The 18,530-nt window shown below is 33.9% G+C and overlaps 1 protein-coding gene across 4 annotated transcripts in view; it reads right to left on the reverse strand.

Annotated features, from left to right (window-relative positions):
- Window positions 1-18,530, reverse strand: part of LOC113063890 (protein kinase C-binding protein NELL2-like) — a 43,172-nt gene that overhangs the window by 2,400 nt on the left and 22,242 nt on the right. For all 4 annotated transcript variants that reach the window (XM_026234315.1, XM_026234306.1, XM_026234330.1 and 1 more), the window contains exons 14-19: window positions 15,770-15,892; window positions 14,432-14,527; window positions 5,031-5,171; window positions 4,690-4,883; window positions 4,426-4,602; window positions 489-716 (exon numbers count right to left, since the gene is read on the reverse strand). In XM_026234315.1, the coding sequence (XP_026090100.1) occupies window positions 489-716; window positions 4,426-4,602; window positions 4,690-4,883; window positions 5,031-5,171; window positions 14,432-14,527; window positions 15,770-15,892 (959 nt within the window). The remainder of the gene's footprint in view (window positions 1-488; window positions 717-4,425; window positions 4,603-4,689; window positions 4,884-5,030; window positions 5,172-14,431; window positions 14,528-15,769; window positions 15,893-18,530) is intronic.

Here is an 18,530-nt window from a genome sequence, read left to right on the forward strand (position 1 = left end):
ATATATATATATATATATATATATATATATATATATATATATATATTGATAATGCTAATAAAAAAAAAAGATCCATTAATGCTCTCTTATCACAAAGTTCCTTTGATTTCTTTGATCTTTGTTTTTTTCAAGGTTTAAATTAGGTTCTAGATGTCTCTATTCAGTGGGGTCTCAGATTTTTGGATCTCACTGTAAGTGTTTTATGAATAATATTTATATGCACCAAAACAATAAACTCAAAGCTGTGACTGGGCGCACCACCAAAAGCCTTTGCCTTTGACTGAATTGGTATTAAACTGTTTAAAAATAAATTAGCCAGATGTCCATGAAACCATTAATGGGCCTGAGGAAGCTGCCTTTGTGAAAATGTGAAAGGATCCAGCTTAAAAATAATGACAAGCACAGGGGTTTACATCTAAATACTCAATAATACATCTTGGTGATTTGCAACGTGTGCGTCTGTGGGTGGTTATGTAAGTGTCAAGTACCTTGCACTGGCAGAGGGAACACTCCGTGCCGTGTTTGGTCCAAGCAGAGCCGCTGAAGCGAGTGATCCCGTATTCATCCACACAGGTCTTGGTGATGTCATTCCGAACGGTATCGGCCAGACAGGGGTCCGTGACGCAGCGTGGACAGCATTCGCCCTCTGGAACCACTGTAAACTCACAGTCAGCCACCGGCGCACACGATATCGGCCAGCAGTCCACTTCCCCCCTCTGAGAAACACACAGACAGAGACATATTTCAATTTGATACAGAACAGAATCAATATTTTTTGCAATTCTGTGTGCTACTAGCAGAGGCTAGTGTCACATAAATTATACACTTCCGCTTTAACATGCTGCAAATCACAAATAGTGTGTAGCGCTCACTGATCCAGAGAGGAGTGTGTAATGAAGGATCGATACGACACTAGGTCGGAGCTGGTTTCATATAGTCTCACACAGGGCTCTGTTTCCTCCTGCATTCTTTAAAACGTTGAGTAACATCTGCTGGACTGCACGTGATGTGTCAAAATAAATCAAAACTTTGATCCTTTTTGGATGCTTTCCACAGGTGCAAGAATAAAGTGATGGTGTACTTGGAATGACAAACATAAAAGTGTGTGAAGGTCAGTCCAAATAAACATGGCACAGTAAGTGTGAGCAAGACAGACAGAGAAGAAACACCAGTGTGTATATCTGGGGACAGTATGAGGAGATCAAATGCTTAATATGTTGGCAGAAACTCCCGCCTTTCAGTAATACTAAATCACTTTGCTTTGTGAGGATCACATTTTTTCACTCTGTAATGTATATGTGCATTAGCTGAGAAAAAAAATGAATGTGTGTGTGTTTGTTTGTGTATATAAAAAATTGATTTGATCAAAAACAGCTAAAATGACTATTTTCTATTTTAATATATTTTAAAACGCAATGTATTCCTGTGATGATAAAGCTGATTTTTTTAGCAGCCATTATTTCATAAATCTAACATGCTGATTGGCTCTCATTTTTCATTTTATATTGTTATCAATGTTGTAAAAAGTTGTGCTGCTTAATATATTTGTGGAAACAATGATTTTCCATGATTCTTTGATGTATAGAAAGTTCTCAAGAATAGCATTTATTTAAATTTTTTACCATTATAAGTCTTAAATATCACCTATTTATTTTGTCCTTGCTGAATAAAAGTATTAATTTCTTCTTTGAGTCGAGTCATTTTAATGAATCTGTTGATTTACTCTAATGAATCTGGTGTTCTGATGACTCGGTTACATATTGGACAAATTCAGTTCTAGAGTTCAACTCACTGACTGACTTAAATTTAGACTTTTTCAATAGACATTTTTGGGTTTTGAACCATAAAAGTCTTTTATATTATTTTACAGTTGATCTGTGCATTATTAAAATCTTTTCCTTTTGTGTTTCTGAGAAAGATACAGGTTCAAAACCAAATGACGGTGAATAAATGATTCATTTTTTGGGTGAACCGACTGCCGTATATCACTGAAAGACAACATATTCCTCAGATTACATCCTGAGTCAGACTGAGCAGGTTACGTAGACCTTGATTACAAAGGGAATGCAGATATTTCTCTGAATGTCTCTCTCTCCCCTCCTGGAGATTTCTGTTCCGGAAACATTCTTTGTTCTTTCACTCCTCACACTTTTGTATTCTTAAAACACAAAGAATTCTTCCTGCCCCGTTCTCTCTTTTTTGTGTGTCTCTTCCGCTCTTTCAAGTTCTGTGTTCTTTTACTTCACAGGGAAAAAGGAAAAAACTGATGAGAAGAGGGATTCGAAGAGTAAAGGGGGTTGAAAAGGACTAAAAGAAAGCGCTGACTGAAAGAGAATGTGATAACAGTATAAGAACAACAGAAAAGAAACAAACGAAAAGCAACTGTACTGAAACCTAATGAAATTTCAATATAGCTGTGCAAATCTGGCGCTGTTTGATCGTGCTCCTTTCTCGGACATAGATCACACTTGTCTAGGATTAAATAGGACTTTCAATTGAAAGTCAGTTATTGAGTAATTAATCCAAAGGCTGGCTTGAGCTTTAGCGTGGAAAACAAGCCCTTCGTTGGTTAAACCATCCACAACTGTCTAGAGGTCTTTAACTGAATTCATTATAGACCTACAAGTTTAGCAGTCCTAAACTCTGAGGAAAAGGTTTAGTTCTCTGTGAGACAAAGAAATGTAAGCTGGGAGGCTGGCATGTCATATGAAGAACCCCTGACAAGTTTAGGAGCGCTGTTTGAACCCATTGTCAGCTCAGCAAATACTGAAGTAGGGATTTTCACTAGAGAGAAAGACAGAGTTAGCTGGACTTTATAACTCAATTCTTCACAGAGTGAAAAAAGATCTGCATGAAGAAAGAAAAATGGCTTCTGGATGAAAGTTCAGTGCTGAACACCAGCACACAGGAGAGAAAAACACCAGAGGGGTTGAAAACTGCATTGTTCAAGGTTTTGGCACAAGGTTTCCTGACTGAGATATTGCAGAAAGTTCCACTGTGGCAAGCAGTTTCTCTGAATCTGAATCTAATACACAAGGAACAGAATGACAGTGGTGTTTATTCTGAGCGTTGTGCATGTGTGAATGCATACAGTTTGCTAAAGGGAACATATTTCACACTTTTGCATCATATTCCTTTCCTCGAGTCCAGTTATAATGGTAGGTCAAGGTTGCTTGAACCAAAAAAATTGCAGTTCAGTTTTAAGTGACCATTTTCACTCTGACTCTTCAGCTGTTTTTGTCAATGTACTTGTGACAAGAACTATGACACGTTATGCTATGAGCTGATCTCCTCATATGTGAGGTTCATATTTTTATCAAGGATGTCCTGCTGAATACTGTAGAGCTGTTGATATATTCATGTTAATCATTAGTTAATAGTGCTTTCATTTCATTGACGTTAAAAGGTTTGCAAAAAAATTTTTTAAAATAATTTCCAAACTCAAAAAAAGATTAAATAAAATAAATTCTAAATAGTTTTCAAAATACTTTTACTACTACAAATAGACATTATTATTATTATTATTATTATTATTATTATTATTATTATTATTATTATTATTATTATTACAATTAAGTAATTTATATAATATGTTATCACAAATAATATTAATAATATGCAAAAGTCATGTTCATTTTTTATTTCATTATTTTTAATTTTAGATTTAAAAATGTAGAATAAAGCTAAAGTATGATAAAAAAATAAAAGAATGTTTAAATATATTATTTTATTATTGAAAAAAATAATAAACATTTGACATTTAAAATATAATTGATAAAATAATATCACAATTTTACATTTACCTCATATTAAATAAGTCAATTATATTTAAATAACGTAGAAATATAATCATATCCAAAAGTATGAAAATATTTTAATGTCATATTTTGATTTAAATTAAAATTTTGAAAAACAAAGCAAAAGTATGATTAAATATTTAAGAGTTTAAAATATTGTATTTTTTTTTATAAAAAATTATCATATTTATATTATTTTAAATATTTTGTTTACATACTAAATACATATTCATAATAGATTTTTGACATTTAAAATATATATAAAATAATATAATATATGCTACTTAACAAATTATATTTGTTGTTGCTTCCACTGAAATACACAAGATGCTATTTTGAACATTTTCAGATCATACAGTATGAACCACTAGGTTTTATAATACAGTATGTCAGGTTCATTAACATTTTATAATGACAAAAACCACACAGTAATGTATGCAAAATACACTTACAAAAATGTTTTTCATTTTTTCTAGTGGTATTGGACATTTGGGCCCCACTGTTTATTTCTAAATGTGGAGATATTTCAATACTCATTTGTAATGTCCACCATATACTAGTTTATAAATATATACTGGCAATCATAACACATTACCACATCGAGTTGGCGTAACATGCTGCCACTCACCATGCACTGGCACTGCTGGCAGTTCTCCACCCAGGTTTCTCCATTACTGTACGCCAGCAGACCGTTCTGATGCAAACACTGAGAACTCAGACGAGGGTCGCATTCAGGACAGCACAGCACATCCACCGTGGGATTCTCACAATCACACACCATCCGTCTACACATCACCAACCCCGACTGAAGCAGGAGAGAAAGACAAGAGTCGGATTAAAAAGAAAATCAGGTTTCCTTTGACTACAATTCCCATCAGCCCCTACGGCTCACCTGACAGGAGCAGACCGAGCACCTGTCGTCATCCAGCACCCAAATCTGCCCGTTGTGTTTCACCTTCCCGTCATGGGTGCAGTCGCCCGTGCAGTTCCTACCGTGCGGACAGCGGCAGTCATAACCTCCGTCAACGTTAAAGCACACGGTGTCATTAGCACAGCTGTGCCGCCCCATCTCACATTCATCAATGTCTACCAACCAGAAAAAAAGAAGACACCAATTAAGTCACTTGTTACATCCAAGGAGTCTTTAGCTGGTTGGCATGATCTAGTTAACTACTACCATACATCTTTCTCCACTGACTTCCATTCAAAAGAAGCAAATTCGAAACAAGTTACCTTCGCATGACTCTCCATTGGCCGAGAACATTCCGTTGTCATGGTAGCCATCGCGACACTCGCAGTGATACCAGCCAGGAAGGTTGACGCAAGTGGCTCGACTGTCACACTCCACAAATCCATCGGAGCACTCGTCGATGTCTGGAGAGACAAGGTGGAGACACGCATGAGAAAACTCAAGAAGTGTGTGGAAAAGCACAGGTGAGCACAGCTGTACCTGAACGACGTCAAAAATATCATGAAAAAAAGTGGTAAAAATAGTATGAAATATTATTCAGTATGATCTGTTATGGCAATTGAAGCCAGAAGGATATTTAAAGAGTGTGTGTATGTGTGTATACACCCTAGTAAAAAAAAATGACATATATTTAAATTCCATTTATTTCATACTACTGTAAGTATTGTTCAAATCTGTTTACTGACATATCGCTTGAGACTTGCTGATATAAAATGATATGTGACTATTGATGAGGATTGCATGATCTTTGAATAATGTAATGACTTTAAATGTAAGATATTTAAAGTTTGTTTGAAGTATACTTGTCATAGTTCCACTTTAGCACAATCAAAGATACTTCAGTATATCTTTAGTTGGAATTCAGCAGTACTTCTGCACAATTAAAGTGCATTAAGAACAAAATCAGTTGTTCCAGTTTAGTATACTTTAGTACAGTTGCAGCACATTTTTATTAAGTACAATAAATATGTAAAGGTATTTGTAGCATACTTGGCATTAAATAAATGTTTTTCAAATACATTTTCTGTGACGGTAAGAGGTTTCTTTGTGTGTGTAAAATATGCCCACAAACGAATAACAAAGCAGAAAATGTTCAATTAAATGCAATAGAATGTATCTATCACCATGATTTCATTATAAAAATGCCATAAAGTGCATATTCTTAATGTTGAGTTATGCTAGAATGTATTATCGTGTTTCCACAACCTTTTTAAATTCCTAAATGGATGCAAATCTATATACTGTAAGTATATTTGATGTCTGTCCTCACACCAGACACAAAGAAAGGGAGATAAATAGAGCTTCTGCCATGGGCGTCTTAAAAGGAGCGTATCCAACAGCTGTTGATAATGATGCTCTTCAGAATCTATTCAACTTTCAGTGCTTGTCCTTGGAATACACTCTCACAGAAAGCTATGTTGAGCGTCCCTCAGATCCAGCCAGTTCAATGATAACTTCAACCACAATGGCATACTGGGTGAGAAATGATTTTGTGACTTTAACCTTAGGTTACCAAATGTGTTTCACCTCACCCATCTCAGACTGTGCATTATATTGTATTTCAATGCCAATTGAAATGTCTGAAGTGAAGGCAAGGCTGAGAGGGTAAAACAAAAACTGACAAATACTGTGTTTCTGTGGGTGTGCAAGAGAGAGGGAAAAAATGTAGCCTTGAGAGTCTTTGTAAAAGAGCACAGAATATGAGAAACCACCGAAAGGAGCTTGTGAATTAGGTTTGCAAGTGTTGCATATTAGTATTGCACGGGCTGAGAAATCTTTAAAGGGACAGTTCCCTCAAAATTGAAAAATTCAACATCACTTACTCGCCTTCATGTTCTAAATGAACAGAACACAGCATAAAACCACCACTAAAATATTCAGAAAAGTCCAAAAATGGTAAATGTGATTAAAAAAAATACAGTATAGGGCCAAAATATTATAAAATATTGAAGATAAATGTCTTCAGTGTTACATTATCTCACAGAAATATTTTCTAATATGCTGTGATGAAAACATAAAATATATGTGGAAACCATAATATATTTGCTTTCAGAATTTTGTTCTTCCAAATGAACAGCATGTATTAGAAATATTTTACACTATAAATCTCTTTACTGTAATGTTTGATCGATTTAAAGGGAAAACAATTACAATTCTGTTATTAATTACTCACCCTCATGTCGTTCCAAACCCGTAAGATATTTGTTCATCTTCAGAACACAAATGAAGATATTTTTGATGAAATCTGAGAGCTTCTCGTAGCTTCATAATATTACAGTTGAACCACTGATGTCACATAGACTTTCTAAAAAGGTTTTTACTACGTTTTTTGGGCCTTAAACCTGGTAGTTACTTTGCACTCTATGGAGGGTCAGAAAAGACTTGGATTTAATAAAAAATAACTTAATTTGTATTCCGAAGATGAACAAAGGTCTTACAGGTTTAAAACAAAATAAGGGTGAGTAAATAATGACAAAACTTTCATTTTGGGATGAACTAGCCCTTTAATGCATCCTTGCTTAATAAAAGCTTTACATTTTAATCTAATTAAAAGATTAAACCATTTAACCTTTACTCCATCACATTAATTAAAATGCTTAACACCGGGCATTTTCACATTTACAAAATTCATAATATATATAATAAAACAATATATAATTAAATTTGGGGCATTATCATATAGGGTCATTATAAATTTGGGTTTATAAATTATAACAGAACATTATTTTTGGGGTGAACTGTCCCTTTAAGAGAACCTTCTGCAGGAACAATTGATCAGAAGCGGAATGTCTTATGTGAGAATCTTTCATGCAAAGGTTCTGAATATTTTTCACTCCTCTGACTAAGATTTCCACACTTTTTCTAAAGATTTCACTTGCCTAACACTAAATCCCCCATCCCTCCTAAACAAAGAGCGGCGAAAATAACACAAACAGTGCTGAATAATACATAGATGTAGGCAGAACTGATGACATTTATTCATTTTCTTCCTTGAGCACAAACACACACTGCACTCATCTCCCTCAGAGGAATGGCTGGCATTTGTGCTGTCAGTTAGAAGTAGCGAGTATTGATTGACTGTGTATTCACGGGCAAACCCCCAGGGTTCCCGCTGTCCTGTAGCCCTGCCACTAATTTGTCACGGAATGTCACAAGTCGACGGCACAGCACACAGTCTCCATCTCATTTGTTCAAAATTTGGGATCCTCAAATATTTCCATTTGTCTGCAGCAGTGAGTTTTGCTCAAGGTCAGTTTAAAGGAAAAATTCACTCAAAAATGAATATTTGCTGAAAGTTTACTCACACTCGGACAATCCATGATGCAAATGAGAAATTTAGAAATTTAGCATTATCACTTGCTCATCAATGGGTGAATGGGTGCCGTCAGAATGAGAGTTCAAACAGCTGATCAAAATATCACAATAATCCACAAGTAAACTCCAGTTCCTCAATTAATGTCTTGTGATGGGAAAAGCTGTTTATGAGAAACAAATCCAACATCCATCTTCTTAAATTTATAAGACCAGCAAGTTCATAATTCATAGTATTGCTTCCTCCAGTGACAAAGTCCACTCCCTGATGTTCTCTCACTCCAAAATCTACCAACATATTAATTTTGAACTGTTTTGGACGGTTATAAATGGTGATTTATCTGTGCATATTTCTCAGATGAAACAACTTTTTTCACTTGAGAAAGCAATATTATTAATATTATGGTCGTATTTGAGTACTGTAGGAAACAATGATCTAAAGAATCATAATGATGGATTTGTTTCTTTCAACCTCACATCTGTCCACCTCATATGACATTTATGAACTGGAGTTGTATGGATTACTTGTGGATTATTGTGATGGTTTTATCGGCCGTTTGGAATCTCATTCTGACGGCACCCATTCACATCAGTGAGCAAGAGATGTAATGCAAAATGTAATATTTTTATTTTATTTTAGGGTGAACTATTCCTTTAAGAGTGCAGATTATTTTGAGATAATCAAGAGGATCAGGGTGTGTAATTTACTAGCAGAACAGGCTGAACACTTCCCGAGTCAAAGTGCCAAGTAAAACAGATTATCCAATCCCATGAGCACAGACGGGAATAGTTATGGGTCCACAGTGGAATCCTCAAGTCAATTTCATCAGGGACGATTCTTCAAGCGGGAAGTCATCAATCCACTCAGTCCTTTAATGTCCCGGCTGTTCCCACCCCAGCTATCTCCTTCATCTGCCCTGCTCTCATTTTTTTCTCCCTTCCCTTTATCCTCCCTCTCCATCCTCACACTAATGAACAGATTCACACCCACTGCTGGTTCTCACTGGGGAGCTCAGTACTGTAGAAGGGCCTCGATGCAAACGAGAGTGTGTGCATGAAAGTCTGGTCCCATTCTCAAACAAGTCTGGCACTTTTTTTTGAACAGGATGTTCAAACACGCACTTTTTCTTATTGAGAAGGCAGACAGCAGATTCTCAGAGCTTCCCCAATAAAAGTGGCAATTCAGAGGAAAGTATTATCTTTAAAGTCAATGTGAATTGCTTTTCACAACCCATTTTATTGGAGATGGTGATGCATTTTAGAAATATTAAGTGAGAAAAACACGAGCCCATAGAAAGTAAATACTGTAGATACAATAGATTTATTTTTCCTGTTTATTTTTCTGACCCCATTACCATTTTTTTAATAAATTAAAATATATAATAAAATATGACATTAAAATAAATCTAAATAAAAAACCTTTTCAATTTAAATTTATTATACAACATACAGACAGTGTATATAGAATTATATAAAACTCCAAATAAAAATGTTGTATTCTAAAATTTGACAAAAATATTAAAATAAAAAACTCTATATATAATATTTAACAATTTTATTAATCATAACATATATATATATATATATATATATATAAGAAAACATGACAAGTATATTCAACAATTTAAAATAATATTTTAATAATTATAATATTTGTATTGTAAAATGTATAACGAAATAATACAAAATAATACCTACATAATATTATACATAATTTTTCAGTGTTACGCAGGATGAATAATAAAAGAAAGATGCTCAACAACTAAACATATATTAGTTCAACCTAATTAGACAGATTCATTATTTTATTGAATGCATTTGTTAAAAAGAAAATGTTGTATTTAAAATTAAAATGCACAATAATAGATGACGATATAAAAAATATAAGAGACTAGTCGAAAATATTTTATTTCATACTATATAGAACATTACATATTCGTTTTCAGTGTTACTCTGATATTTCTTCTGTTACCTCTTAAACAGAGGGCTGTTTTGCCCAGTAAGGGAGGACGCTCAACAGCTAAACACTAATTAGCTCCACCTCATTAGACAAGATGAGTAACGCCTTGGAATACATGAACCCAATGAAGCAGACATAATCAGAGCGCTTAAATAAACATGGAGGAGTTTTATCAGAAGACCCAACCAGCAGTTGTTTTGAATCTCTTTGTACACACAATGTTACGCTCCTCCCTGTGGGACCGTCTCACTAGACCTTCTGAAAATATTCTCGTTCAAATTTCACAGGGGTAGGGCTCCATTCTAGCTTGATGAGTAAGGACACAGTTAAGGTGTTCAGCGACACACTGCAGCCATTTTTTCCGCAAGACTGCAAGTTGAAGGTGCTTACATCCCCCTGCTATACACCCATAACATAAAGAATTAACAAGTAGCCTGCAGAAACGTCTTGTTTAAGAGGAAGGACCCCCGAGCTCAGGGCGTTTAACCCCTGAGGACCTGCTGTAATTGGGTTTCTTTTATGAACAGAGCATGTGTGAAGCATCTGAGCCAATCCGATGGATAGTAAGAGGTAAGAGCTGGAATATGAAAGCAAATGCGACTCCCTACAGCTTCCTTTTCAGAGGAAGATAAAAAGAGAGCGAGAGAGAGCTTCCCTCACAGCATTTTTATTCAGAAAGCATCTCTGCCACAGGATATTTGATGGAGAAGATAATTCTGAGTCTTTGTGCTTCAGTCGATTACTCTCATTAAAGAACAGAATAACAATAAAAACACAAAGCTCTTATCAAATCATTTCTCTATTTTACCAGGAGAACAATATCCCCTGAACTAATGGATTGCTTTGTATTTAAAGAACTGGTGGGGAGTGTTACCCGAAGTTGGCCATATGTGCCAACGTCAAGCTGGCATAGATTAAAAAAAGAGAGAGAGGGGCTTACTGACAAAGACGGAGAGTTTAATAATGCAGTTCTTTTAGTTGAGGGATAGGAGGTTTCAAAGGGATGCAGAACAGACGTTTCTTTTCCTCTCATGTTTGTTTGTGCAATATTTATCCTCTTTGTGCTTTTGTCATAACATTATATTTCCCCTCAGAGGAAGACAGAAAACATGAAGGAGAAACCGTGAGGGATTACAGACGGCTGAGCGAAAAAAAAAAAGAAAAATTCATTAAAGCACATAATCTATCGCTCATATTACAGAAAAATAACACAAAAGAATCATAAGACCTCTTTAACATACAGTACAAGGTGTCCAAAAGGCAAAGCACTCAACAAAGAAATATGACATTAAATGAATAGGAAATATTTATAATTTTGTTTTCAAATAAATGAATCCTGGTGTTATTTTCTCGGAATTCTTTTGGTTTACTCTTTTCCTTTGTTAAAATCTTATTTTGGTTATTTCAAATGAATGCTATATATACAAACAAACTAATTAAAACGAGCAAACAAATGGTCTTAAAATAAAATACTTTTGTTGTTTTTTATTAAAAAAATAAATAAATCTTGGTGTGTTTTTTTTTTTTGTCTGAATTATTTTTCCTTTTTCCTTTGTTAATTGCTCTCTGTATATTACAATTAAATGAACAAATTAACAATTGAACATGAGTATGAGCAAACAAATGAAAAATTAAATTCATCATTCTGGGTTTCAAATTCTTTATAAATATTTATAATTTTTATAAAATATAAAAATAGAACAAAAAAATAAATATAGTGATCTTGGTGGATTTTTCCTCTGTAATTTTTTTTTGGCTTAAATTGTTTCTCTATATTTTTTTTTATATTTATTTATCTGTAAAATGTTTGTATTTATCTTTGTCATTTTCTTTTTCAAATTTAGCTCTGTAATTCACAATAAATAAAACAACCAAAAACACAGACAAACAAAAACAAATAAACAAAAAAAATAAATAAATAAATGAATACATACATGCATACATACATAAATAAATAAATAAAATGTTAAATGTTAAATAACCGTAAGGTTTTGGCATGTTTATTAAGCTGTTTTCCTGTAGATATTTTAGGCTTTTTCATTCTTGTGGTGATATTTGGTCCCTGCAATGTAGGAAAACCTGACCCATGTATAACATAGCTGTGAGTTTGTCTGTGTGTCAGTTAGTTCTGCCTCCAAGAACGGTGAGTCAGGCGTTCAGTACACACACAGTGTCTCGCAAACCACACCTCACTCTATCTTCTCTCTATCTCTCCACCAGCTGTCTCCTTTAGTCCCCATGCCTCCTCATTTCCTCTCTCCTCACTCCTCTTTTTCTCTCTCCCTTCATCATCCCTCTGTCACTCACACATAGAAGCAAGTGGGTGTTGGAGCGGTTTGTAGAAAACCACCGGCAGATACCCTGCTGCGTAATGTTGAGCAAAAGGTTCTGAGGTCTCTGCCTCCCTATCTCTCTCTCTCTCTCTCTCTCTCTCTCTCTCTCTCTCTTTCTCTCATACACACACACACACACACACACACAGACCCATCCCCAGAGCCATAAAAAGCTTCATGTCCTTCTCTTTTCTGCTCTTCCAAAGTTTAATGGCTCGCTTGAAATTGTACCTGCAAGCCAACAGAAGCCTGCACTGTGAAAAATCTATCTCCTTATCAGTATTTTGGTTTGTTGACTCAAATTACGAAACATCTTTAGAACTACATGGAAATAAATATGGTGTAGAAACAATATTCACACAGAAACTGCAAGCAAATTTCACAGATAATTACAAAGAAATATTATACAATTATATTATCTGAAAAAAAGCCATATTATCTTACACAGATATTTAAGGAGATATTGTTTGTTTGTTGCTTCAGTGTTCATTTCTGCCTGCACGAATCCTGGGACATGACAAGTTTTCAGTGTCAAGTAATTTTCCTGTCAACCCTCAAAGTGCAATACTGAGTCAAGCTACGAAATCACAGTCCTTCAGAACATCTTTAATGTTGAATATAAAGCTATGAGGTGTGGGCAGGGCTTGTCAGTGCATGCAGCCTGACAAAACACAAACAAGACATCTTGTCGTGTGTGTCATTTGTCATAATTGATTAGGACACAAACTGAAATTACATGGAGGACATGTGATCTATATCTTTACACTCTCATATCGCTTTTGGTTAATATATGGTGTCAGAGAAACAGGTGACATCTATCTTCAGAATCAGACATACATACATTTAAAGTGCAATGACACTTGGTTCACTTGTGTATACAGTATGTGGGGGTTTATGAATAAATGGTGCACTGATGACAGAATATAGCATATATATATCAGGATAAGCTGCACTGGATAATGTATCACTAGCTTGAAAGTTGACCACTGATTTTTGCTGATTGATTGATAAATAAATAAATAATTATCTTTATTTATAATTTATGAATTGTAACTAATTATTTTTATTAATATTTAACTTAAACTTGAGGTTTCAATTATCAAAAAATCATAGATTTTCACTAGCATAGCAACTACTGAAAATATTTTAATATTGAACTTTTATTATAATATTTTTTATATCTACCACTATTATATAACATTATTATCAATATCAATAATTTTATATTGATGTGTATATATATATATATATATATATATATATATATATATATATATATATATATATATTACTAACATTAATTTATAATAATATTACAATATATAAAAAAAGTAAAATATAATAATATTTAACTTTTATAATAATTCAAAGTAATTATATTGGTAAAATTCGCACTATTACAAAAAGTAGTTTTACCAAGTAATTATATTTTTCATTTTTAAATAATTTATAAAAATGACAAATTTTTCATTGAATTTGTTACATTTAATTATTCATTTGTTGTTATTGAGAATAAGTAGCGCTTTCAATGCTGAAAATAACATTTTGATAATAATCTGTATTCTAATTCTAATAAAATAAATAACATTAGTTTATATTCTGTATTGTAACACAGAACTATATTCTTCTGTTATGCAGAACAGCATAATATAGAGAATAATCTTAGCAACACTTAAGTGAATAAGTTTAGCAGCACTTTATATTGTCCTTAGACATTAATCATCAAATATATAGCAAACATACATATCCACAGTGTCTTGAAACATGGCACAGTCCACAGAGAGACATCTGTGATCATGTTCACATTCTTGGAAATCATCTGAGATAAGTATCTCACTCGCCTGGAAAATATCAAAAATAAATCACCTCAGGGCTTCTGCAGCTCCTACAGCACTACATTTCTACCACCTCACTCCATCACTATATTATGAAAACACTTGAGGGGCAACATCACAGCATGAGAATATGTTGTACACTTTTCTCCACTCCCAATTTCTTGCCCTGGCATCTGCAGAAAGGTTACAGGAAATGTCCTTCCACTGGCCTAATTGCGTCTTACCTGTCTCACATCTCTTTCCAGTGAAGCCCTGCTGGCAGACGCAGGTATCTGGAGAGACGCAGGAGCCTCCGTTGAGACACTGGCCCTCACACAGCGCTGCACATCAAACACAAGACACAGGGGTCAATACACATTTCAGCAGGATTAGACCACAGCAATAGAACTGGCTCTCTGCAAACCAGAAGCTGAGCTAATGCATGTGTGCACTGTAAAACAAAGATAGTTCATCAATAAAACAAAGATTATTAGAGTATGCTACCCAAGTTTAGCTTTCAAAATTTCAAGTTTATTTGTTACTTGCCATTTCTTTGCAGTTAATTGTGAAATTTACAAGCAATTGAGTGAAAAAGTGGAAAATGACGACAATTTTGTAAATATAATGTAACTGTAAATTTGCAGCATGCATCCATATGTGAATGGTCAAACAGATTTTTGGTCAAAATGTTGGTCTTGGTAAGAAAATTTTACTTTCCTGAGCATGCATTCGGCCATGCAGCGCAAATGCTGATTATTGTTTTATTTGCTTGTAATATGTTACTTTGTTTACTTTCTAATTACTTTTGGATTTTTTTTTTTTACTTAATTGAGAAATAAAATTCACATGTATTGTAAGTGTTAATTTATTTACATTAATTTATTAATTAATTTACATCAATTCCAAAATATTTAGAATTTATTTATTAATATACTAATTAGAAAACCTTAAATACTGTTTGCTTAATTTGTATCTTTGTTGTTTCTTTTATTTGCTTCTAATTGGTTTCTTTGTTATTTTATTATGAACTGTTTACCTGAATAATTACTTGACAAATTATTGAATACATATTTGTTCATATGAATTAATTATAAAATATTTATTAATTAATAAATACACATTTAATATTTATGCAAATGGGGAATTGATAAAGCACTATCTTTGTTCTGTTATTTTTATTTTATTATTATGCATATATTAATAAACATTTTGTTTATTTATTGGCTTATTTGTTTCGTTGTTTTTATTACTGGTTACTTGGTATAATTGTCTTTATTTATTTTTTTATTGAAAAATACTTTGTCTATATGCCTCTTGTTCTTCTGTGAAACATAAGATATTTTGAGAAATGTCAGTTTTTTGTTCATGTACTGGAAGCCAATGATTACCAAAGTTGGTAAAAAACTATATTATTCAATATTCTGTGTTCCACATATTCTGAAAGATCATATTCTACATCCCTAGTCCTACCCAATACCTAAACTTAACAACTACCTTACTGACATTAATTACATTTTTTATTGAAAATCCAAATTTTTACTGTAATTTTGGTACCAAGACTAGTGTGTAATGTTTTTGCTTACCTCTGCAGACAGTTCCATTACCGATGAACCCTGGTTTACAGGAGCAGCTGTGTCCTCCAACCGTATTGAAGCAAAGAGCGTTTTCGTCACAGGTATTCAGTCCATGCACACACTCATCGTGCTCTGAAACCACAAGAGGAGTGTGCATCAGTGTGTGTTTGCACACTTTCCTCAAACTTTTTTTTTTTTGCACATTCGGCACTTTCCATCTTCCTTGCTGCTGTTTCTCTCGGAGGGCATGCGATTCCATCTCAAAGATGAAAAACAGGCAGGAGGAAAGAGAAAGAGACAGAAAGAAAGAATAAAACATGGAAAGGAGTAGGAGTCAGATGCGCATGAGCACAGTGCTTAGGGAATTACTGACACTACTGTACAAAAATAATATGCCACAGTCTTTGTTTAAGGTTGTCTGCACTTTTGAGATGCTGTCAAAGAGTTTTTTGCCCTTAGACATTCTCTATCTGGGAAGCAATGTCTCAAAAAATGTAAAAGGGTTCGTGATGTTCAGATAAATAAATAATAAATAATAAACAAATTAATTCAGGATTCTTTGATTAAATAATTCAAAAGAACAGCATGTATTTAAAGTTGAAATATTTTGTAATATTAAAAATGTCTTTACTGTGGCTTTTGATCAGTGTAATACATCCTTATTTAATAAAGATATTAATGTATTTATCATTTTTTATTATTCCTTATTACTTATTTATTTCTCTTTTTGTCACTAGCACTCTAACTAACTTAATTTTTTTAATAGTCATTTTCCGTTTTCTCGTAAATGAAATAACCAAAATTATTGGATTGAAACATATGATTTATAACAAAGAGAGCAAACCAGTCCATATATTGTTTCACAAAGTAACAGTTTTACAATGACCTCTAGATGACCCCATACTAAAGAAAGGCTTCACTCAGCCTGCTTGAAATGTCAAAGAACGGTCCTCCGCTGCAGAGCCTCTGTCATTAATATTTCTCTTTGGGGAAAAATGTTCCCACAGCAGCCAGGAGTTAAGGAGAATCGGACAGACACTCAGAGAGAATAGTGAAGATACTGTGAAAATGTTGGTGAAACTTCAGTGAACCTCATTAATATATCATACCGACCAATCAAAAGAGAGAGATCTGTCTAAAACACAACAAAAAATCTAACCTTATGTTTGATATTAGGGATGCACAATATATGCTGATACCATATCGGTTATCGGCCGATATTATATATTTTTTTTTATTTATGTATCAGTATCGGCCAATGTATATGTTGGTTTATATTAGATATTTAAATGTTCATGCACAACTTGCCTATTTAATATAAAATCTCACTTAATATATAAAAAAAAACCACAAATAACTGAAATGCAATTTTAGTTAATCTCAGACTGAATATTAATTTTTCATGTACATTACAATGCTGTGATGCCTCAATTCAACTGTAGCATTTAAAATGATTGATTTTTTTTTATCATCTCATGTGAAGATCCGAAAGAAAAAAAGGATGAAATCAAAGCCAATAAACAATTTGGTCCAATATTAGCTCCACTGGCTCCATTGACGCAGGCTCTGTTTACCTCAATCAGTGATATTAAAGTCGTGCCAAGCAGCATTTGACTGAGATGAATCCCTCACAGTGGACGTGTTTGTATGGTCTGATTTCTCATCTGCGTTGACTCATCTGCCCATGACAGCTATAGCGACACCAATTATCCTGCTAATTATTCATATTAACAAAAAATCTTTCTCTCCTTGCCTCACACATATTCATTTACCTTATATCTTCCAGATGGGCAGATCTAGCAGTTTCCAACAGCAACAACAGATTCATATTGTGCTTCTCTCTCTCTCTCTTTCACACTCTCTCTCTCTCTCTATATTAGAATTTCCTCCTCAGGTTTTCCTTCTCTACTGATTTATTTCTTCAAATCCCAGTGTTTACACCTGTCTGGTGTGTTTTTCTTAAATGCATCACTTGCCATCTCATCAAAACCATCCTCCAGTGAAGCAAAACTGCCAAATCAACTTTAGTCATAAATCTTACAACACACATCTTTAAATCACTCTCATTAAAATGTCATTAAATCATCTCATTAAAACGCACTTTAACTGATGAATGATACTGATTGGCTGTGTGTTTTTATGCTGCGGTTCCCCATCTATGATCACCTCGGGATGCATTTGCAGCTGAATTAAGGAACCTTCTCCAGTGCAATGCAGATCACATATTCAGTCTGAACGCTTTAAACAGGGTGTCAAAAATCACATTCGTTCTTACCGACAGAAATGCTATTTCTCAAGCATGCAACAAAATCATGTTTGGAATAGACGACTCTTTGTGTTTGTGCATGAAAGGGATAGTTCGTTCAAAAATGTTAAATCATTTACTCATCCTCATGTCTTTTGCAACGTGTATGACTTCTTTATTCTATGGAACACAAAAGAAGATGTTTAGCGGAATGTTCCAGCAGAATCCTTCTGATCTTTGAAGAGACAGCTCTGTCCAGAAAAGCACATAAATGAACTGATTGGAGACCAACGTCATTTTAGGCTTAACATCTGCTGACTGCTCAAGGGGAACTAATGAAGTATTCTGTGAGAGACACAGAAAGAAAGAAGAACTAGAAACCCCATAATGTCCATTGTTAATGCAAAATGTTATTTTTCTATATTCTTTGTTTTACAACAAACACTAACTAATAACTAGCACTGTTCAAGTAACTGACAAAAAACTCTTATGCCTACAAGTTTGTTCATTGCTGAGCAAAGGATG

The sequence above is a fragment of the Carassius auratus genome, chromosome 4 (genome assembly GCF_003368295.1).
Source record: "Carassius auratus strain Wakin chromosome 4, ASM336829v1, whole genome shotgun sequence".
Classification (NCBI taxonomy): Eukaryota; Metazoa; Chordata; class Actinopteri; order Cypriniformes; family Cyprinidae; genus Carassius; species Carassius auratus.